Genomic DNA, 21150 nt, shown 5'->3' with positions numbered 1-21150 from the left:
TTCTGTCTGTCTGTACCTGCATACTCTCATGTTCCGAATAACCCAGCTTCCCCCAAATTTCTTTTTGGTGTCTATCTACGCCGGGATTCTGAGTCGTGGCTGATCCTGTGGCTGCGGTCCTGTGTCCTGGATCCTGAGTCATGTGTCCTGCATCCTGGATCCTGAGTCCTGGATCCCTAGTCCTGAGTCCTGGATCCTCTATCCTGAGTCCTGGATCTGAGTCCTGGACGAGTCGTGGCTGAACCTGTCACTGTGGTCCTGCCTGACTCATCATACTACTTCCCTGATGGCTCCCACAGGATTGTTGACATCCTCGTGGATTCATCTTCTTATTACAGACACATGCATTTCCAAACATTTGGTCTACCTATGTTGTAAATGTATTATCTCTTCGATTTACACACGGCATCTATTGCACTCTGTCCGTCCTGGGAGAGGGATCCCTCCTCTGTTGCTTTCCCTGAGGTTTCTCCCATGTTCCCCTTTAAACTGTGGGTTTTCTCTGGAAGTTTTTCCTTGTACGATGCGAGGGTCTAAGGACAGAGGGTGTCGTATTGTCATACTGATATTCTGTACAAACTGTGAAGTCCACTGAGACAAATGTAACATGTGTGATATTGGGCTATAAAAATGAACATTGATTGATTGATGATTGAAAGTCATCACATTTGTCAAAGGATTTTGCACCCTAAAAGATAAAATACAGTTTTCACAAAGGACATGCATTGCAGTGCAATGCATAAATAAAAAAAATGTTTAAATATTAAATATGAGCTTTTTTTGTGGATAAGAGTTATAAGGATTTGTCCTGGTTAGTTTATCACAAAAACATATAAAAATGCATTAATGTAATGTAAAAAACTGCCTATGGAATGAAAATGACATGTTCATTTATCAGCTTTCTAGTAAGGGTATAATAAAAAATTCAATGTGAGGCTAAATTTAAACCAGTTTAAAGAAATATAGAGTATAAAAGAGTGGTCAGGTTAAAGTGAGTTAATGCTACTTGGTCATGAGGTTCCTGCCATGCAATCAAGGTATCGCACCACAGATCCAATTACCCTGACATTGATCTGTAGATGCATCAAGCCTAGCTGTGCAGACTGAAGATCAATCGGGCTGATCGCTTATCTCCAGCATTGTTGACAGGGAGATAGTGAGGGGGATGTGAGATTAAAGCAGTGAGAATGGAGGTAGTAGCCGAGGTTAAAATAACTTTTAGTCTCGACTAGAGAAGCGATGCGTGAGGAATAGAAGTCAAAAATGAGGGGAAATGGAGGTGACAGAGAGTGAAAGGAAGCAACCATTTCACAGTACATTCGTTTCATCTGCCAGTCATGGATAAAATAGTTTAAAATATCCGCATTAATGATTTTGTACGTTTTCCTTTCGCTAACTGAATTCAAACAAATTCGGACAGAGTCCAAATTAGTTGTTTATTAAGTGTAATAAAGTGTGCCACAACCCATTTAGAGTTACAGTAATGGAAGTCAAAACTTAAAGGAGGGAGGTCATCATGACTTGAGCTTTTATAAATATACCAATTCATTCAAAAACATTGCAAAATCTGACAAATGCAATTATATATGGGGCTTCAACTAAGACTCAGTCTCAGACTCCACTGCTGATACTCTGACAATAAATGCTCAGTCAATTAAAACATCAATAGCAATGTCATAGAGGGTCTTCAACTGTCCTGTTTATACAACCAGCAGTCAATAATCCAAAAATAACCAATTCACAATGTTATAAACAGAAATCAACTGCACATCCAACCAAGAATCTTTAATCTGCTAAACTTTAGCATTTCTGCTTGAAAAATAACTACAACATTAGTATGGCACCTTCTTACACCAAGAGACAGATTTAAAAACAATAATGGTAAAATTGAAGCAGCAGAAATAAATAGCCCCACCTGAAGTCCCTAGTTTTTGCCAAGCTCAAAATATTTGGAATCCTACAATTCCCACAATGTAACATAACAGCTGTTCCTTAATACCCAATACGACATACATTATTTCATTGGCTGTATGGGTTCTCTCGTGACAAGTAAACTGGATTTCATGAGGTCAATTGGTGGAAGATATGCAAAAACTCATCAGCCCAAAAGTTAGACCCAAGCTCTGTCGTCTTACCTGGCTGGAGATCCATGGACTGAAGAATGTAGGGTAGATGGATGATCATGAAAACAGATGGCGATGGTTTGATGGTTCTTGAAATGGAGATGATTATGTAATGATTTCCAAGCCCCTGATGAACAGCATGATAAGAAGACAAGCATGTGAACATAGAAACGCATGTTTCAATACCGTCACAGTTCATAGGCATATTGGTTTCACACAAAATTGCTTTAACCGGCTGTAATAAGATGAGAACAGATAACGGTCACATGCTTTTATTCTCTTTGGAAATGGGGGCTTTTCATCATCCAGAGTGTCTCATAAAGTAGCAGAGAAAAGGCAAATGATGCTTTCTAATCATGCATATACAAACGCAACTTGTTTGCACATTGATGTGTGTATTTGTGCATGACGCCAAATTAATACATTGTGTATAACCTACAAAACACAAAGGAGTTGTTTCATTTCAGTAAATTGCAACACAGCTGAATCAGTCTATACATTATGATTATGGTATCTGAAAAGGCTCAAATCCAAATTTGGTGAAAGCCAAAACCCTCTGAGGATGCTGATGAAATGATGGCATGACAATGATGGCTTATGATAATGAAGTTAAGGAAGCTCATCATTAGTTGATACACTTTGGGTGGGTAATGCCAATAGGGAAAATACCACATAACAACTGAAAATAAAACCTCATCAAACAACAGCTTCTCCCCTAACCCGGAAGTCTTCCTCCTCAGACAGACACCACAAACATGTCGGACCACAAGACGGACAAGACACCAAGTTACTGTACCTGCCGCCCTCCCACTCCCCTCACCCAGACAACACACCCGCCCTCCCCCATCCCCCATCCCCAACACAACCCTACCTGCTTGTTTTTGAGGTCAAGCGAGAGCTCATAGTCGGAGGTGGCGGAGTGCGAGCCGGCCCCGTTGCGCTGCACCCTCAGGGGCGAGGCCGTGTGGTGCAGGCTGGCCCTCCTGCCCGCCCCCCCTCCTTTAGCTCCTCCCCCTTCCTCCTCCTCCTCTGCCTCCTGTGCTGTCTCGCCCTCACGCCACTCGGGCTGCGCCTCCTCTCCATCTTGCTTTCTCTCTGCCTCCTCGACTTCTTCTTCCTCCTTCTCTTGCTCCACCACTGTCTGCTCCTCTCCAAGAGGTGAAGGGGCTTCAGGGGGGTCCTGTTCAGCTTCCTCCACTTCGGGCTCAGTCTCGGGCTCCGGTACAGGCTGGGGCTCGGGCTCGGGTTCGAGTTCTGGCTGAGGTTTGGTTTCGGGCTGTGGTTCGGGCTGAGGCTCAGGTTGGGACTCACACTGGGGCTCTGGGGGAGGTTGAGACAGTTGCTCTGGGGATGGTTGAGTCTGTGGGGGTGGGGGGGGTTGAGTCTGTGGCTGTGGGGGGGGTTGCGTCTGTGGCTGAGGGGGGGGTTGCGTCTGTGGCTGAGGTTCTTGCAGCGGTTGCTCAGGCTGTGGTTGTGCCTCGACCTCACTCTGCAGCTCCCCCTCTCCTCCCTTCCCTTCCTCCCCGATAGACGGTTCTGGAGGAAGGTCATCGCTGCAGAAAGGAGGAGAAAACGCAGAGTGAGGTTGCTGCTGCATCCGTGGTGACCTCTGACCTCTTCTCCAGGCTGCCTGGGTTAGTGGTAAGAAGTTTGTAAGATCTCTCTCTGTGCTACCAACTGGGTGCAGGGCCAGTTCATCTGTCTACCTGCTCTGTTCTGTCTGCTTTAGTCTGTCTAGACACTGACAGACAATGAAACAAATAAAAAAATGTACAGCACAGAACAGCTGACAACACCACCGTGTACAAGAGGAGTGAGAAAAAGATCAAGAGCGGCTATTTATTTCATCGGAAATGTTCAGGAGAGAAGAAAATGACAAAGAAAAACAAGAAAGCTGACAGCCAATTGTGACACACACACACACACACACACACACACACAAACAAACAGGGGACAGTCAAGCAGCCAATACAAGTGTATTTTAGATTGTTTGTGTGCTTGTAAATGGTTGCAGCTGTGGAAGGAGGCTTTTTTTTTTTCTTTTTTTTTTAATAGAGAATAATATGTTTTATCACCTTCTTACTTTGTCTTTTTCTGTCTTCCCGTCATATTAGTGTCCAATTTATAACGTGATGACCTTGAGTTGAATCATTCCTACTGGATTCTGACTTCCTGTTATGATGTTTCTATGTGCATGATGTCATACATGCATTAAATATATATCTGTCTCTGCAGTAAAGGCTCTTCTATCATGCTGGTGTTACCAGTGACAGATTAAAGCAAATGTGTCGATACATCTTAATAGAGAGAACATGAATACATGAAAAGCCATCATGTCTCATGTCTGGTAAATTACCGGAGATATGAAGTGATATAAAGTATGATTTAATTAAGGAAAAACTAGAAGCTGGTGTCAAGAACATGATTAGCATGAACACTTTATAATAAGCACAGAAGCACAGAATACAGTTGAGGAGGATTGGAGATAATGTGTTGCCATCGAAATGTAATTACAACGCAGCCTGGTGGAAACACACATTTTTGGAGTAAATTTCAGGACAATCCTTTAAATAATTTGTAAACTCAAAAAGCTAACTATGGTTGCACTACTTTGTGCGATAAACCACCTGGGAAACATGAATGCTGGGATCTTGACCTATACACATTTGAACTTTTGACCTCCTGGTACGTTGCATAAAATGTGAGAGGATCACCAAATGTATTTAAATTCATCATCTGTACACCATTAATATCTGTAAAGGTTTCATGACAATCCGTCTAGCAGTAGTTGAAATATATCACATCGGACAGAGGTGTCTGATTGATCGACTGACATTGCCTTGACCGGAGCCACGCTGCTAGCATATTAGCATTACGCACAAATAAATCTACATGGAAAACAATTTGTCCGACTTAAAAACAAGTGCTGCCTTTGTTTCTGCTTCAGTATAGTCACAGCTGTCACAGTATCAGCAGATCAATCTGAAGTATCCTTTTGAATTCGTACCAGATTTACAAACTAGTTGACAGTGTGATAACAGCTAGGAATGTTATTACCCTGAGTAAGATAACATTTGTTTCCCCCTCTTATTGGATACGGTGAGTCAGTGAGCATAAAATCAGGACACTCAGGCTGCCGTTTGCAGAATGCTGCAGGAGAAAATCAGCATGATATTCCCCAGGGGGAGAGGAGGCTATAGAGAGAAGACACACTTTAAGTCTAAACAGAAAGAGAGACAATTGAACAGTAAGGCAAAGGAATTCTCTACCTCTATCTCCGTCTTTTGGTCTTATATATATTTGTCTATGTATGCTTATTTCCTCGCCTGGTCCAGAGTGTGTTGTTGGCAGCCTAAAACCTTAAAAAACTCCAATAACTGTTCTGCAGCGTTCCGTCTGCTTCCTCTTCCTGCACCGAAGGCTTTCTTTTCATTTTCATCACACATGGCAGCACATAAGCTTGAGAGAAAGCATCTTTAGTGTGGATATAGCTGGGTCTGCAGCTTCTAAAATAGAGCTCGTATGAGTAATGAATAATAAATAGAGAAATAAAGGCGGCTGCTCCGACACTCAGCTTGCAGGTGAGCTTTCTTCTCGTGCAAAAAATAGACCTGCCTGGCAAACATATGACTTGTTTCAGAGGAGGGTCGGTCTGCAGCTACCGTCAACGCTCACACTATGTGTCTGCTCATTGTTGTGAATCTAAATGTTCCTATTTGCATTCTGCCGAGAGATAATCTGACAACCAATAGGCTACGTGCGGCTGGATTTAAGTCCAATACTGATAAGGGGAACCAAAATAAAGTTACAAACAGGTGATAAGGTGTTCAAAGGGGATTATCTTTCATAAAATGACTGATGACCTGCATGTGTATTTATGTAAAGCATAGAGTTACTGTTAAGATCTTCAAGCTTCACTTTCCTCCAACCTCCAAGTCTGTCACTCTTCTCATCCTCACTGCTTTCATCCAGTGTGCTGTCATACGCTCTGTCCAAACGTCCCTTTTGCAAACACACACACACACACGCAGGCACACACACACGTACACACTCTGTCCTCCACGAGTTAAGGAGATTGAGCGGTTCCAGCTGTCAATGTGACTGACGAGGAGCAGACGAGGCTTGGATGCTTCCTCCCTCTCTCTTTCATCTTTCCATATGTCAGTGAAGACGGATGAGGGCAGTGTCCTCCGTTCGTTCTGCCCAGAATAAAAGGACTTCCTGCCATGATTGCTAACAGGCTGGGACTGGTGTGAAGACTGGTCTGGTGTGTTTGTTTTTTCAATGTAACGTATGGCCATCGACTTGCAATTCAACATTGACTTTGGACGGGGGTGCATGACAGTAAAGGCTTCATTCTACTTCTGGCTGCACACACTTTCTGTAGGTGCAGCCGCGGCAACTGGGTGTCATTTTGCAGCATCGCAGGGATGGGGAACACACTTCATTTGTTCGTAAAGATACCGTGTTTTCACACTTTTTCAAATATTTTGATTCTTTGATTTAAGATTCCTGTTAAGCCATCTATGGCAATAAGCTGCAATTGCAGGTGTGATTTGTTTTATCTCACTTCCCAGAGATTAATGATTTTTTTGGGGGAGTGTCGCCACAGTTTGTAAAACTACAATCTCTGAAGACATCGACTCTTGGTGCTAAGCCTCTGTGAGCAGATCTGTATTAATATGCATGCGTTTTTATAGAGATTTATTGTCAGATGATAACCTTTGCGTAATGAGATTTTGGTAAATGCTTTCCGCATATGCTCTCCACACAGACTGTTTACCTGCACCTCAAACGTGATTGGACTGTTTTGCAAAAATGTATTCAACAACCAGTTCGAGGGGGTCCACTGGAGGGTAAAATACTGAAATGCCCCAGAGCTGACTACAGCCACTGAGCATCTGTTGCACTGTGTGTAATTGTGATGACATATGACAGTAAGACCACCATCTTGATGCAGGAGGTCCACTGATTATGTCTTCATTGTCAACTCAGTCGCTGAGGACATGCTCTGACTTTCTTTAACCTTGATCGCATATATTTTGCCACGTCATCACAGAAGAAGTGTACAGCAGCAGGGATGAGATATCTGGCCGTGCGAATAGGGGGGTTCAAAGGGTCTTTCCTCTGGTGGACAGCAGCTGCTGAAGAGGCCATTATGTGGGGGAAACCTCATCTTTCACATGGATTTGATTTCTTTCCTGATATAGAAGAGGAGGTATAATTCAATTTTCCGCTCTATTTTCTGCCTCTTTAAATTATTCCTTTTAAAAAGCTTAGCAAGAATCAGCCGTCTTGTCCTCTTCCCTTCCCCCCTATATATTCGTATACTGTTCATAGAGAATGAATCAATTCATTAGGCAGAAACATAAGGGCAGATTTGGAGCGAATCTTCTGCATACATAAGCATATGTCTTTCTTCTGGAGCATGCAGAGGTTAATGTATGGGGTACATTTGCTGAATACATCACCCAAGTGTGTTTGAAATGTATCAGTTTCCACAAGCAGGAAAAACATGATGCGGTGTTATGTGCACCGCAGCTTTCAACCGAAAAACAACAAACACTTGCAATTCAAATGCAAACTGTGGGCTTCAAATTAGCATCAAAATGACTTGGGTTTTCTCTAATCACAAGGTCAAGCTGAGTCATTTTTTTTGGTGTTAGTGATTACAAAGAGTACGTAACACAATGTTCCACCTTCTCCTAATTAATCTGTGGCTTAACCTCTTGTTAACCTCCCTGTGAACAATTATTATGCAGTTCAGGAAGGCGCACACTTTCACTTATTTCGGTTCACTTTTAAATAATGTTCGGGCAATCAGGGTTTGTGTGTGTGACACTACAGACTATAGGGAGGTGTGGACATGAGTGTTGCATTAGGAATGAGGAGATGAGGCAGAGTGTACATAGCATTTATTCTGTACTGTAGCTCAAGTGTAGCTTAAAAAAAAGAAGATATCCCTGGGGATCATCAGCTTGTGACATGTCGATTTAGGAAGGTCAACAAGCTGCATCATGGGAATTGTAGATCTACCACTTTTGAAGCTTTATCCATTAACGCTTTGGCATCGATTTGGACCATTTTGAAACACAAGCACTTTGACTTAAAGTGTTTGAAGGAAACTTTTATTTAACATGCCGTTAAAAGAAATGCCGTTTATTAACTGTTGCATGAATGTTGACTTTCAACATATCAGTTAAAAACGTATTTGTTTTCCACCAACATATCTGATCTGCTTGTAGTGGCTCTAGCAGTATTGATCCTTTTAAAGGTTATATTCAGGCACTAGCATCGCGTGATTGAGGTTATCGAAAGATCAAGGTCTGGTTTATTGCTAAAAAAGTCAGCAGTGAATTGACAGACGATGTGTTATTGATGTTTACCTTTGGAACAAGTCTTTCCTGAACCTATTCTCATATATCTGGGCTTATCGAGTGATGAAAAACCACATATCTTGTCTTTGAGCCTTTGTTTTACGTCATCAAGTAAAAATGGAAACATTAATCTGCTACACCAGTGGTTCTCAAAGTTTTTCTGTCAGGCCCCCCTTTTGGAGAAAAAAAAATGGGCCAAGTTAACATTGATCAAAATACATCAATATGAACGTGAGCATTCCTTCGCTAGAACATTGATAATAAAACAATGCTCCATAAGTCTGTGTGCTCAAAAAAATAAATACATAATACAATTGTGCAATCCCTTTGCTAGAATAATAAGTTAAAATACTTTGCCACTTTGCAATCTGTGCAAAAAAAACGAAAAGAAAGAAAATGCTGATATTTGGCAAAAAGTGTGTATTTTACTAAGGGCATTAATGGCTGCAATGAGCCTGTTTTGCACTGCACATTTCTTCAAAACGGGGTTGCAGGCTCAGTGGTGGTGCCAGAGATTTATTTTGGGGACGCTGTGAGGTAGCTTGACGTTTCATAGAGGGTGCTCAAACATGTAGAGTTTCCCATTAAGGTACCGGGCGCTACAGTGGAACTTTCTACTGCAACACTCCCCACGCAAATACACAATGTACCTGCGACTGTTACAATGAAGGCTCGATAATCAGCTCACGGCATATAGGTGTAAGCAGGGTTAAAGTGCTAATTTTATAAGTGGGTAGTGGACCTAACATCCTCTAGGGGGTTCCGGGGTCATGGTCCCCCGGAAAAATTGTTTTCAATATTGAAGTTAAAAGCATTTATCTGGTGCATTTTGAGAGCAAAATGAAGACATCTACTGTATGAATACATCTCTCAACACCCATACGAAACAGAACTGTAAACAGATTTACTTTTTCTTTATGGATATTTTACAAATCACTCCCCTTTTAAACTGTATTCTTGTTTTACTGTCATATAGTATTTCATACCTGTTTTTAATTTATTCTCTTATTTTTTTATACCTATAATGATTATATGAAGGTGTGCCTCGGAAATAATTGTTTACATTAATCGTGACCAAACCGTTTGAGACCCACTGAGATAACTTAGACTAAAGTTAGGAATCTCCTCCATTTGTTGTTGAAAAATGTCCTTAAACCCGTTAGCGTAGCTCGCTAGCACCAGAAGCTAACAGCAACGATCTCCAGTACCGGTGCGCTCTCTCTCTCGCGCGCGCACGCACACAACATGGCTCGTTCCACACACACACACAGAGCCGAGCTTGAATGAAACACAGAGACCCAGACGTACTTGTACTATACTGTAGCATATTATTTTCAAATAAATAATTTTTAAAAAATTGTCATAACCATTTTTCCTCCTGGTCTCTTGCGCCCCCCCTGTCATGCCTCTGTGCCCCCCTGGTGGGGCGTGCCCCCCACTTTGAGAAACACTGTGCTACACACACACATCTGCAGGACCCTCAATCCCATAAGAACCATTGGTCTTTCAAAGCAGACAATAAAGTCCGTAAAGAGAACGAAGAAGGATTTCACATGCTTCCTGCATTTTGTCTAATATCCAGAGGGCAGGAAGCACGTTCTTGGCCATGTTCACTGAAGAAGCTTTTGTGTAGAATGGCTAACTATATAGCCATCACATGTTTAAATCATGAGATAGATACTGGGTTTGTTTTGCTTTGCCACAGAAGAAGTCAAATCCTCTGCACTTAAAGCATGTAGAGTAAGGGTCTTTACAAAAATCCTACAATTGATGGGCCTATTGAGCGCACTGATCAGATAAGAATTGGAAAATGCTCCAAAATGTAACTCTTCTCTTGTTCACTGGACGAATAAGGTAAACACTATACAAATGTAATAGTTAAATTAATATAAACTATGCATGGAGAAACTATGCAACTAAAACACAGCCAGTTCTACCCTTAAAAATTCCCCTTGAGTAGACATGCAGTGATGCATTCTAGGTGCTATCCTGTTGTTGCTCTCTGCTCACCTTACACGATCAATCCTGCCATGATGGATTGGTTTTGGAGATGCCGATCAATACTGCACTCACTTGGACGGGACGATACAGCTCATAAATAGCACTATATAGCAAAAAATAAGCAAAGATACGAGAAGAAACCTGTTGGTATCACTGTATTTCAATGTTAGCTGTAGCTTTGAGGCACTGGGAGCTGACTGAAAAGAATCGATGAGGACCAGTTTGTTTCTCTGAAAAGCAGCTTCAGCTCAGTAAAATCCCTCGCTATAGCACTGGGTTCTCTGATGGAGGGCCAGTGATCGGTGTCCCAGGGTGAGCACGTTGAGGTGAGACTACAAAACAAGACGCTCAGCTTCTTGCCTCCTGCTGTAAAAAGGGCAGGCTTTTATTTATCGTGTTGAATTTTAAGACTGAACGAGTATCCTCTCCTCAAAGGCTGTTAAGAACAAACAGCCTGCACATACAGCACGCAAGTATACACACACAGAACGTTTTAACCACAGGCATTCCCATGCAATGTCAATGAAACATCTTTCCAGCTACAACAGAGCACATAAAAACAGGTTGGGCTCGTGAAATATGCAAGACAGGATTTCAAATTGAATCTCTTCAAAAGCTTATGCCCCAGGATGTGGATAAAATGGTGGGAGAGATAGAAAGAGGCAGAGAGACTGCTGCGGTGGAAATTGCGTCGTAGATTTGACACAATGCATGTGCCCAGTACTCATTGGCCAGATTTCAAGGATGGACAGGAAACATAAGCAGTTTTTATCTGTTGTATTCATTACAAACTAAAAATGTGCGTTACATAATTCCTGGCACTTCCTGTTTAGTTGGACCCTACAATGAAATGTACAATTTGTCCAGAACATGTAGCCTGTTTTTAGATCATCATAGCCTTTCTTCTTTTCTCATGCTCATTTCTATTCTTATTCACATCTTGTTAACCATAAGAATCACAAAGTTATTTTTAAACCTCGTGGCAAAAGCATATTTTTATTGGCGCCTAAGAGAGAGGAAGAGAGAAAAGGATGTGTTCAAGAACAACAATGCCTGGAAAAAGGATTTGACTGCTGCTTTGCCTCGTTGTTAACGTTACAAACAATTGAGCCGTCCCCCCACCCGGATGATTTCACAAGCTAATTGCCTATTATGTATCACATCAAGGGAAAATAACAGTTTTTTCCCTTTATTTGGCTCGCTCTTTTTCAAAATATCTGAAAATATCCTTAGGCGGTTTCCCAAAGCACGAGTCTCTTGTTTGAATTTGTCTCTTTTGAGCAGCATTCAAAACGTCAAGGATAACATGACCGAGGCTCTGTGAAGCTGAATCACAGCAGCTTGAAAACATACTGGAGATGGTTTGGAAATATATGAAGAAGTTTGACGTTATATAAAACATATACCCTGGACACAGTGTATGAGTGTATTGATTCAAGTGCTATAACTTGCTGCAGAGGCCTTATTGCAGTTTTAAAGTTATTGGCTAAAAAGGAGGAAAATTTATAAACTGGAATTATTAAAGACACTTTTCAGGCAGCGGAATAGTGATACACCATCATGAGTGTCAGATGATTAAGCTATAAAATCATTTTACCCATTGTTATTCGTTGCACAAGCGTTATGATCAAAGTGTAGGTTGTCATCCCAATTTGGCTGTAGCCTCAAGAAGGTCGGAATACAGACGTGAAAGTGAAACAAAAAGAGATGAAAAAGACGCTTTACGCTGAGAAATGACAGGGTTCTTGTGGCGTGAGAGTTTAAAAAAAATGGATATCTAGTTCCAACATGTTGTACACTGTAAGAAATAAAATCAATTGCTATATGGCGTCATTTAAATTAAATACAATGTTTTAATTTAAAGCTTTTTTATTCTGAAAACAGGAAATTAAATACACTGGTTTGATTTAGAACGATTTTATTTTGAAAACCGGAACTTCACACAACGACTTCCGGCCTTGCGAGTAAATATTGCTAGCTTCAATTTAAGGTTAGCATTAGCATGTGGTTAAATTCTACGTTTTGAAACAGTGAATTTAAGGTGAAATGACATGTAGTGTTCCACAATAAACACACTGTCTTTAACCCTCACTTATTGACACTGCAATACTTTTATTAGGGAATGTTTAAATAACCACATTAAATTAACAACAGGATTTGCAATCCTGCTCTCAGGTTTAAATCACCGTTAACAAAACATAGCAACGACACAAGTACGAGGAAGAGCAGGTGGTACAAGATTTTCTATAATTTAAATACAATCTGAATAACATTTCCAACTCAAAATAACGGTATAAATCAGGCAAGTCAGGCAAGACCTGACTTCTGACCACATATTTGGAAAGAGGTTGAACTCTGAACAATTATGATTTATCTTCCGCGGTTTATTTATTACTCATGCACTTACAGTATTAAGTTAGAGAAGACTAGCCATCCAAATCACACATCTGGACTCACCCGGGAGCTAATTTATGTCATGTGGGTGAGCATGCACAGATTAATATGACACTTTCAAATTGTAGACATTTCTTTTGGATTAAGCACATTTATTGTAATTAAGGCGTTTACTTAAACCATTGATATCTTGGCAGTTAGTGGAATTAGAGGCATAAAACCAAATCTCTAATCCAAAAATACGCAAGTTTAGAGTAAGAGGGCCATTTTTTATATAAAGAAATGGTACCATTTTAATTGATTGACTTCTAAACCCCATTCCAGATCAGTGATCTTCATTTTGGATGTGAGCATATAATAAGACATGGGGTTTTCATATGAGGGATACTCAGTAAGAGTTTGGGGGTTGATCAAATTTCAGTTTGCCTTTTAAAACCTAGTCATGTGGCAGCTGGACAAGGAGCTGAATAGGGTATATTACATGGCCTGTTTGACAGAAAAGTAATTCCCATATAGCTGATCCTGTGAATGGCAGAGGGAGTTGTCAGACCATTCAGGGGAATCAGAGGCAGCTGCTGACATGGAGATAAATCCAGACTTTCATTAAATCCAGGAAGGGAGAGGGTATGAGCGGTTGAATTTATGTTTGGAGCTGGAAGTTGCTTGAGAATATCCATGGAATCGCTGTTATATTTCAGTACTGGGCGGTGAGAGGATGAAGCCGTCTCGGCAGTAGAAAAGAGATTCACAAATGAAACAGAAGGATCACAGACATGTCGTGGAAAATGAAACTGCTCTGTGTCATGGTTAGCGACAGCCGAAATATTAAAACCAAATAAGATGCTGCATGTGAGAAATACCCTTGAGTGACGAGAGGATCAATCTAACAATGCAGTATTAAAACTGATCTATGAGATTATATCAGTGATGCAAATTAGTCGCTTTTCGGCGCCTCCCGCTTTTTTAACGCTGCTTTGGGTGACTTGTGTAATTCGTGGAGAACCGAAGAGTTTTCGTTTTTTGGGGGGGGGTCCGTTAGTCCGTCCGTTAGTCCGTCCGTTAGTCCGTCCAACTGACGGACAACTTCTCACTTCAAAAAAGAAGAAGAAATCTAGATCGCAAAATAATTAAACAAGCGAGTGCCTGTTTTTCCTGGCCAAGGACAGGTTCCTTGAACACAACACGAGCGTAACGTGTCTTCACGTGGTTATGTCTCGTCTGAAAGGAGTGTAGACTAGACTAGAGTGCTTACGGAGAGCACCGGAACGCCGCTCCAGCTCTTCAAATATTGCAGTCCCCATAAGGAGCCGTACACATGCCGCAGTGTTTGCGTGGCTGTGTCTTTAGTTGTAAGCACAGTGGCGATCTGTTGTTATTAGCATCTGGTTAGCTAGCTATGCTAACGAATTTAAAGAGCTTTTCTACAACCAGGTGGAAGAGAGCTCTCTCCTGAGAGGCTCAAATAACCTCAGCTCAGTGAGGTTAAGGCACACCTTGATATGATCATTATAATTATTAATGAGACATAGAGACTAAATGAAAAACAGGTATAAAATACTATTTGACAGTAACAAAACAGTTGTTAAAAATAACAAGAATAGAGTTTAAAAGGGGAGTGATTTGTAAAATATCCAAAAAGAAAAATCTGCTTACGGTTCTGTTTCAAATGGGTGTTGAAAGATGTACTCATAGATCTCCTCATGTTGCTCTCAAAGTGCACCAGATTGATGCTTTTAACTTCAATATTTAAAAAAAAATCTTCCCGGGGGAGCATGCCCCCGGACCCCCCTAAAGGAGGTTAGGTCCCCCCACTTAAATCATGTTCACATGGATACTAAATACATTTGCACACATCTTGTGTCCATATCTTTCTGTTTTGCTGGTCATGCTACACTGTGCACATGCATGGTAAGAGTCATGGTAAGAGGTTGCTTTTTCTTTGCACAGCATGAAAGAAAGGCCAAATGAATGGGCTGTGATTTTATTTTTTTAAGCAGAGGTTGAGTTCAATAATTTGTACGGCCCTCGGAGGATGTTGTAAAAATTGAAAGGAAAAAGGTTCCCCACCCCTGCTGTAAATAATAATAAAAACCCTTGATTTATAACTTAACATCTCTGTCTCCTATTGATCTGAGTATATTATAAAGAATAGCCAGTTAATTGAAGCATTATAGCACAGGCCTTTGTCAGATGGTATATTACGCTGTTTTTTTCCTGCTTCGAATAGTTCTCTCTTTTTTCACCATACCTGTGTTTGCATCACTGTTATATAACAAACAGAGGAGAGACAAGATGAGGGAATGGAAATAAAGATATCTTCAGAATGATTCAGATAAGAATGATTGAAGGCATTGAAGATTATGGATAGATAGCATTTGGAATGACAACCAGTGAAAAAAATCTAAGTCAATTAGGACAAAAGCAAGGAATAAATGGATGATTTCAAGTTCCTGATTAAACGTATGACATGATTCTTTTCAAAAAAACTTGATTGGTTGACTAATTGTCATCCGATAAGGAAACCATGAGAGTTGAAAGATGCCAAAACACTCCGTAGCTGAGGGGAACTGCTTATTCAGGGGATGATCTCGGTGGCTTCATCATTGTGAGTGAATACTTTCATATCACATGTGATCATTTGCATGATGATCATTATCATTATTGCCCCCCTCCAGCAATGGCTTCCCTAAACTCAGGGTGTGATGCATGTTCATGGTGGCAAAAGCTTTGCCAACCAAATCATTAGGCCGTTACCGTGTTGCAAAGATGAAGCTGATAGCTGATTATTTTAAAGAGGAGAGAGGAGGGGGCTGATGCAGAGAGAGACAAGGAGAAGTTTCTCAGAATGCAACTGATGATGAAAGTTTAGGCAGGGAGAGACAGAGAAGAAGAAAAAGTAACACTTTCAAAACTAGGGTATGCAAATCAAGACAACTGTTCATCAGCATGCAAGGTCGATTAATATCATATTGTACAAAAGGAAGTTTGACGGAATCATGTGCTGGTGCGGCAAACTGAGAAAGTTGGTAACAGAGTCTGGAGCCCTGATTTGACATTTAAAACTGCAGTCATTGACTTCTTGAAAGTGACAAAGTGGAAGAACAGAGGATGGAAATATGGGCAGAAATCTAAACAAATCTGAATCATACATATCAAAGAAAAAAGGAATTCGAAGGAGCAACTGGAATTCGAAGGAGCAACTGGTATGATTAGAATTACAAAGTAGAAAGTAACAGGAAAGAGTATATTTTTTGGGCATAGGGTTAAGGCTTCCCCATTTCCCATAATGAATTTCATTGGCATTTCGTTTTTTGGTTAGACCCTTCTTACTGGGTAAAGATCTGAATCCCGCTTTGTTACACAGCCTCTGTTATGAGTGTGACCAAGATAAGATGATTATGACATCATTAGGGATTATTCTTAAAAGCTCTGCCACATAAGACATTCAACTATTTATCAGCATGGAAGGTCGATTGATATCATGCTGTAAAAAAAACGTTTTGACAAAATCATGTGCTGGTGCGATCAACTGAGAAAGTTGGTAGCCGAGTCTGGAGACCTGATTTGGCACATTTTCAGATTCAAATATTGATAAGTGATCAGTCAACAAGGGTGAACATTTTATATAAATTATAAATTATCTTTGTTCTACTCTCATTGTTGTCTTGTTTTTCAGTCTGCACTGTCAGCCAATAATATATTTAATCTATTTAATATACTGTATATATCATGGCTGTATTTATGGAGTCCGAAAATAAATGTGATTTTGAGAGGTTTGTGATGTAAACTGAATCACAATCCTTTCTTGAAACGAATGCCATGCTTTGATATTCATAGTAAATATAGTTCGAGGCTTTGTAAATGTAAAATAGTGCCAACAGGAATGGAAAATATAAATCCTCCCTCTTACACTGCAATTCACCTTCAGCAACCTTGAAAGCCAGCTGATCACCACAACCCAACATACACAGACAGAAACACACACCCATTCAGGTTTTGCAGCAATTGTGAGGACCATGATCCCAAACAGTGTTGTGAGGACCCCCCTTTATGCTGTTTCTGGGACGATGAAAAAAAATGTATTTACCATTAGGTGGGGACAGGTCACGAGACAAATAGAGCCATGCGGTAAATAAAGGATACTTTTTTTTTTTTTACTGCAGATGGTCATAATGCCAACTACAACTTTAATAACTTAACCAAGCTGCCCTCATTGAAAAAGCAAGAATCCTTTTACAACCCATTTTTTACTTTGTTGTTACACGGCGTTTTTTTAATGAGATCGCAGTTAATGTGTAGTGTGAAATCAAAAGACGCCACCTTGAGGTTACGTTATGTAACTACTTAATTTGATTAGTACATAACCACCTTACACCATACCTAATTTCCCCTTAACGAGTACTTTGTTGTCTAGATGTAATCAAGTATATATGACGTTAAATTGATAGGTCAAAATGTCATTTTCTAGGGAAGCTTATGACTTATTGGTGCTATGTATACGTTAGGGGTGTAACGGTTCACAGAATTCACGGTTCGGTATGTACATCTGTTTGGGGGTCACGTTTTAGTACGGGTTCGATACGACAAGAAAAAGCAAAAAAAAGTCCCAAATGAATAATTCAAGGTTTGTTTATTTATTTTGAACAGTAGTGCAAGTTTCAGTTTAAAAATAAGGAACTATAATTTTTGAATAATTAACTGTATTACACAGTTAAAAACAAACCACACACAGTACCACACAGACTCAGATGGCCATATTATCTATAATTGCTGATGTCAAACAAAAAGGTTCAATGTCTTGAAAATATTACAAAATAAATAATAAGATAGTGTTTCAATCACTCTCAATCACAATCAATAAAAGCCGGGGTTCTCTACTATTTCATAAGGGCGCAACATAGCCGTTGAAATATATATGCCAATAGACAAGTTTACGCGCCAAAACACGGGTAGCGCCATGACACTACACAAATGCACTTCATTTCCGCCGGAAGTCTTTTGCACAGCGTCTGTCGGTGTAAACCGATGTAAACAGTCAGACGGGCACTGGTGTAAACACAGCGATTTCGATGCTAACAGTGATGCTAGCTTGGGAACACGATTCTACTTCTTTGACTGGAGATGGCGTTACCCTCCCCCACCCGAATTCCGTGCAAAACTGGGAGGATAACATGACGACGTGGCCCAGCATAAAACCAAAATAAACTGCCTTATTTAGGTCATGCCCACAGGAGCCAACAGTTGTCTGTTGTTTACATAATGCACAATTTACATGATCTCTTTATGCTGTGCAATATATCATATGTGCCTGTACTGTTTGAGTGAAAATAAAGTTTGATGTAATTTAATTTCATTATTGCACTGTTATTGCATTATTGCATTTCATATGTTCCTTAGAGTGCTACAATTTCTTTTAACACAGTTCATCATTCATATTAAGCTCATACTGTACATAAATAACACTGAATTAATTAATTGTTGAGAGGAAACTAAAGAAATGGCTTCAACAAGAAAGATCACATGTTTAATCCTAACAGGTATTACAAATTAAAATATAAAAGCAGCCCACACAATTACATCACTATGAAAATATTCATATATAATATTAAAAAATACAATGCATGCAGTATTTGTTGTGTTTATCTGTATTTAATGAACAACATGGCTGGGTGCTGGGTGCTGGTTTGTGGTCGTAGCACTCTCTATCTAACCACTCGTTCAGGTGCTTTCTCGAGTGATTGCAACCAACTACCGCACACGTAGTTCCCGAACCACTTTTCTTCATGTTGTAATTGTTATATCCTCTTTGTCTCTGCGATATCAGTGCTTTGTCGGCACAACGGAGCTAGCTAGCAAAACAAACCCAGTCCGCCAAAACGGAAGTGCATTGCATCGAAGGGAGGAGTTCAGGATGTAGAGCGGAAACGGCTCAATAACTTGTGTATAGCTTCCGTTATTTATTTTTGGTCTCTCGGCTTTCATGTCTATTGGCTTCTTAAAAACAGCGGGGATAAGCTGTTGAACTGCTGTTGTCTTTTGCCGGGCTCCAGTGATTGGCAAATCTGGGTGATGGCTTCTGATATGATATAGCATGTTTGGCGGCTAGTGTTATCATTAGCATACCGCACCGCTGCCGAACAACGCCGACGGCACACCGTCCTCGTCCGATCGACTTCATCGTTATTGTAGTCCACAGGGAACCCGAAATGTTCCCACACAGCTCATTTAAAAGAAGCAGGTGGTTCTTCTAGCTCCTGTGTGTTATCTGAACTCGCAATACTAACTTTTCTTCTTCTTGCATTTTGTTCGTTTTGTTGTGTTCTTCTTCTTAATTTGTTGTTTAAGGGCGGTTGGCAAACAGCTTTTAGGCGCAATACCGCCCCCTGGATTATATATAGTGTAGTGGATACTGCCCTGAATGACAGACTTTTTTCCCCACTCGTAAAAAAAAAGGCTCATTGGTCGTGTGACCGCATGCACCGAACCATGACGTCCGAACCGTGACGTCCGAACCGTGATGGTACGGGACGAATACGGATGCCGTTACACCCCTAGTATACGTATGTGTTGTCCTCACCCAACATCTCAGTACTTTTTGCTTTAGCTCTGAATGTAGAATGAATGCAGCTCATGTTATAGAACAAACAATAAAGAAGACAGTCTTTAAAATATGTGCACAGAATTACAGTATTTATTTCCCTTTTTGCAGGGTTTATGTGTCACCAGCCCTGGCGTTTCAAAAGAAATAAAAACATGAGAGGTTGTTTATTGTTACGATGCAGCCAAGGCAAAAGAGGCATGGTCTTGCATCCGGCTCACTATTTACCGATTGGCCCGTTCTCTATTATCTGTCTCTGTACTCATACTCACATGCACACACTCTTACACTTTATATCAGTCTCTCCTCATCGGTGAAATTGCTTTCGGGGGATGTGTAAGAAAAATAATGTTTCACTATGTTCATTCTATAGCCAAAAGGAGGTTACCAGTGCTGTGTTTTCATTGAGGTTTCACTAGAAAGTTGTGAAATGTTATCCCATCACCGAGCCGATAAGAGTCTTAGAAAATTCAATTACATCTCAGTGAAATGTGAAAGGTTTTTCTTCCAGAGTGAGAGCCTGTCCATGCATCCATCCTTAACGTTTAATATTTTCTCTGACATTGGTCCTCTCTGGAGGTGATGTGGGCCGATAGAGTGACAAGTCTGGAGTGCGATGTCAAGGCAAGTCTATCTCAAAATGGGCTTAGTGGGTTACTGTACAAGCAAACTAATAGTGCATTTAATGCTTACCAAATGTGGAATCGAAAAAAGACGGATACCTGGTCTAAAATAATAAGTTTGACTTCACCAATAATGTCCAACAGATTATAAAGTTAAGTTCTGCAAGGAAAAACACATTTTATTTTTTTATAATTGTGAGTCACTGACACTTTTTTAGCTTCTTTTTTTTGTTTAAGGTTTCCTAAGGCCTCTTCATCTTGATGGTTTCTGCATGGTTATTTTAAACATTAAAGATTTTTTTTTGGCCTGGCACCCCTGGGTCTGTTTTAACAAGTAACTCATTTTGACCATCCATCACCTCTTCAAATCAAGGCTTGAAGTGACAGGGAATGACAAAGCCTGATACACACACTGCGAAGATGACGCACACATAGTTGGAAGTCATGGAAACGGAGCTGCACACTATGCAAAAAAGCACGACAGTGTAAAAAGAGATGCTCTCTGAAACCTTTCTTTGCATCAGCTTCGGTCGTCTGAACGTGGGTTGTTGATTTTAATGAAACAAGGAAACACAAAAAGCTTTGAGGAAATATAACCTTAATCATAAATCCTTCTGATGAATATATCTTTCTAATACACATAATGGAAACAGAAAAATATATACTTGAGGAACATCTTTTAACTAGATCCACATAATTAAATCTCCCTCTCCAATCCAAACCTCTCTCCCTTCACTCCCCCTCACTCGCCTCCTTGTCATTCCTCATCTCTCATTAAAGCGAGCGAGGCGACAGCAGGTCGTCTTGTCAGCAGTTTTTCGCATCCTTCTCCGCCTCCTCCTCTCTACTAATTTCCTTCTGATCTACCGTGGTGAGGCTGTCTGCGGGCTGTCAGGACAAGGACTCTCCTCGTGATGAACACTGAACCTGACAGAGTCACCCGCGGCCGGGACACCTAATGTCCCTTCACAGGAACAACCTGTACCCGTTAGATCACTACCTGTGTCAGTGTGTGCGTGACGGGGAGATGATGC

General features: G+C 40.6%; 2 protein-coding genes across 3 annotated transcripts in view; both read right to left on the bottom strand.

Moving 5' to 3' along the window:
* LOC307022251 (IQ motif and SEC7 domain-containing protein 3-like) overlaps positions 1 to 21150 on the bottom strand; it is a 101004-nt gene that overhangs the window by 52252 nt on the left and 27602 nt on the right. The gene's annotated exons all lie outside the window — the stretch shown is intronic.
* On the bottom strand, positions 2136 to 19304 carry LOC307022255 (uncharacterized protein). The gene is made up of 3 exons (XM_079654953.1): positions 19019 to 19304; positions 2995 to 3676; positions 2136 to 2250 (listed from the first exon to the last, which is right to left on the bottom strand). Exons 1-2 carry the CDS (start codon positions 19071 to 19073, stop codon positions 3072 to 3074), a joined length of 660 nt encoding a protein of 219 aa, XP_079511079.1. The 5' UTR covers positions 19074 to 19304; the 3' UTR covers positions 2136 to 2250; positions 2995 to 3071.

This window comes from Notothenia rossii, assembly GCF_949606895.1.
Source record: "Notothenia rossii genome assembly, chromosome: 10".
NCBI lineage: Eukaryota > Metazoa > Chordata > Actinopteri > Perciformes > Nototheniidae > Notothenia > Notothenia rossii.
This window is presented reverse-complemented; position numbering and strand designations above follow the sequence as displayed.

Coding starts and splice junctions, on each gene's coding strand:
- LOC307022255 (XM_079654953.1), bottom strand. CDS start 19,073: ATGAAGTCGATCGGACGAGGACGGTGTGCCGTCGGCGTTGTTCGGCAG. Junction 3,677..19,018: donor CGTTGTTCGGCAGCGGTGCG/GTATGCTAATGA, acceptor TCCTTTCTGCAG/CGATGACCTTCCTCCAGAAC.